The sequence below is a fragment of the Pygoscelis adeliae genome, unplaced genomic scaffold (assembly GCF_000699105.1).
Source record: "Pygoscelis adeliae isolate BGI_AS28 unplaced genomic scaffold, ASM69910v1 Scaffold154, whole genome shotgun sequence".
Classification (NCBI taxonomy): domain Eukaryota; kingdom Metazoa; phylum Chordata; class Aves; order Sphenisciformes; family Spheniscidae; genus Pygoscelis; species Pygoscelis adeliae.
This window is the reverse complement of record NW_008825113.1, coordinates 1,669,424-1,672,128: the sequence shown is the minus strand read 5'-3', so window position 1 is coordinate 1,672,128 and position 2,705 is coordinate 1,669,424. Positions and strand designations below refer to the sequence as shown.

General features: G+C 46.0%; 1 protein-coding gene across 1 annotated transcript; it reads left to right on the top strand.

Moving 5' to 3' along the window:
* Nucleotides 1-686: 686 nt before the first annotated feature.
* LOC103920322 (chromosome unknown open reading frame, human C21orf140) lies at nt 687-1,445 on the top strand. The gene is given in 3 exon segments (XM_009328024.1): nt 687-954; nt 957-1,398; nt 1,400-1,445. Coding segments are annotated over 3 exon segments (756 nt in total).
* Nucleotides 1,446-2,705: the final 1,260 nt, after the last annotated feature.

Here is a 2,705-nt window from a genome sequence, read left to right as displayed (position 1 = left end):
TACCTCACCATGAAGGGACATTTGGGGCATCACTTATTCATTCCCCCCTCTAAGGCCTGGAGCTGGGCAGGCTGAGCATGGTGGACCTCGCACAAGCCTCTGTGCTGTTGGGCGCCTTTCACCAGGCAGCACTTTGCACGCTGCCAGTATTGGGCCTGCCTGTCAGAGAGGCTCCTGTGGGGGTCCGGAGGTCCTCCTTCCCCCCATAACCAGACATCTGGGGTTCATCCCGCTCCTCCACCCGGGGGATTTCAAGGCCACATCTTCCATGAGGCCACACACTCGCCAGGTAGGGAGGGAAAGTTTTCTACCACTGGTCTCAAAGCTCAAGCGTTGGCTCATTCTCCATGCTGATTCTGGGCAGCTCCTTCCTCCACATCCCCATCCCTCTGGACCCCTTTTGGCGGTGCCTGGCTGGTACACAGGGCCCAAGTGCCCACTCAGTGCTGTGAGAGAAGGAACCATGATGTTCAAGACGAGCGACATTCTGACCAGAAGCCGCTAGCTGCACAGTTGCAGCCTACCCAGCCTGATGGACTGTTGTTTTCCAAGATGCTTTTTGATCAGCCACCTGGAAGCCCCTGCTGGTGCTGCCACTGATTGGGTGTGACACCGCGGGGTAACGGCGGGGCAATGGGTGCATTGTGAGCTCTGCGAGCATCCTTCCTGAGCCTTGAGACGCCAGCATGCAGCGCTTCAGGAATCCACTTCTCAAGCACGTAATCCACTGGGGCTGCTTTGATGCTGCTTCAAAGAGGCAGTGCCTGCAGTATTTAAGAGCTCTGAGGACACTGTAGCTTAACAGTTTCAACACCTTTTTTTTAGGGGAAACAGATATTCCAGAAAGTCTTATAACAGGAGAAAAAAGAGCCAAGGAGGCCAGCCTCCGTTGGCCAGTATGGACACTTGTTTACACTGGCAGCAGTCAAGGGTGGGTGCCCTGGAGGTACAAGCTGCTATTAGAGGTGATCTGCCCATCCATCAGCAGAACAGTATCTTTCAAGAGTTGTGTGATTCTCTGACCACCTCCTGTGTAAAGTGTGTAATTGTGACTAGGGATAAAATGCAGCCAATGCATGTGGGGGCAAAAGATGGCAAGAAGCCAGAGACGGGAACTCTGCCACCAGTCCAACCAACGATCTACATGTCTGGCATTGAGTGTTGCCCTGAAGTTGCTAGAGCAAATGGCCATAAGCTTCTTGTTGTGCCTTCGTCTTACAACTATCTCTATCCTATGGATGTCGCCAGGTCTTCTTTGAAATGGTTTATTATGAACAACAGGAAGAACTTTGCCCTGAGGTCTATTGAGAGGACCCACTCCTATAGGTGTATCCTCTTCAGTGACTTGATTGTTAAAGGAATAGAGATGATGACCCCAAACAAATGGAAGGCAGCGATTAAGAGTGAAGACATGGGAAAACTACCACCTTGACACACTTTCTTAAACGGACCTTCCTGCAGTCAGGCCTCAAATATGTTTTGAGTGGTGTTGAATGAGTTACCCTGCTCCAGATCTGCTGAGCCCTTTCCTTCAAAGGGTGTAAACCTAAAGAAACACATGTCAATAGCACTAATAAAAGAGATCATTTAAAATCCAAATGTTTCATTTTAGGTGTATTCCAGAACTAGGTTGATATGTGCTATGCTTGCATCGCAAAGGGACAGTTTATTTGCCTTATCCCAATAATGGGCCAAAGCATGCCTAAGATCCAGTTTAGCCGGCCTTCTGCATAAATTCCTCTGTCATGGGAGTCATGAGACCATGCCGCAGATGTAAATGCCCTCGATTTCAAGAAAGGCTGGGCTGCAAAATGTATTCTGCAGGTCAGGCCTGTCTTTGACCCAAATGGGAGATCTGCTCCTGAGCAGGGAATATGCTGGGCCGTGACTGACACCAGAGTCCACAGCTTAAAGAAGTCTGAAGAATTTAATGCGACTTTCCCATAATATACACATTAACATCTGATATCAGCTCACTATTTCATTACACCGAGTACCTTGCTTCCAACAGTGATCTGCAATAAACATTTCAGAGACAGGCAAAAGAAATCTTTCTAAAAGGGAAGTTCCTTTCTGAAGCCTAACCATTAGTAGTTGGTTCAGGCTTTAAAGCATGAAGAGTTCAGTCTCTCAAGATAAAACATGGCACTCATCACTGGAGATTTTCTTTATCCGTGACATCGATTACTGAGATGTAATGATTTCTCACGGAATTGAGTTCAAAAGATTATTTATGAGTGATGCAAAGTAGTATTTCTTAACAGCGGTTTTTTCAAGTTCATTGAACACTTTCTTTTTTTTTTGAAAGTGGCTTCCAATTTACATTCTCTGTGTTGCTCATTACTGGGTATGTGTTTATTGTGTACTTCTAAGAGAACTCAGACGATAAAAACATAAAAGAAATAACTTATGAGATGATTCACAGGTTCACTAAAACATGTCAATACACTAAGGCAAATCTGTGCGGTTTTTCTCCTCTGTGTGGAAACCGTCTAAATGAGCATTGTAATTTGGTGTGGCAGAGAGATATCTAAGAAAGGGAGTCTCATCTACCTTCAGAAGAACCCACGCATGTAATTCTCTAGAGCTGAGATGTGAGTATACAGAGAAAAATAACCATCTTTTCTCAGCTTCATATTCATCAGCAAAAACATCTGCTCAGTTTTTACAAATATGGATGTAGCGGAGAATGGAAAATTAGGTGC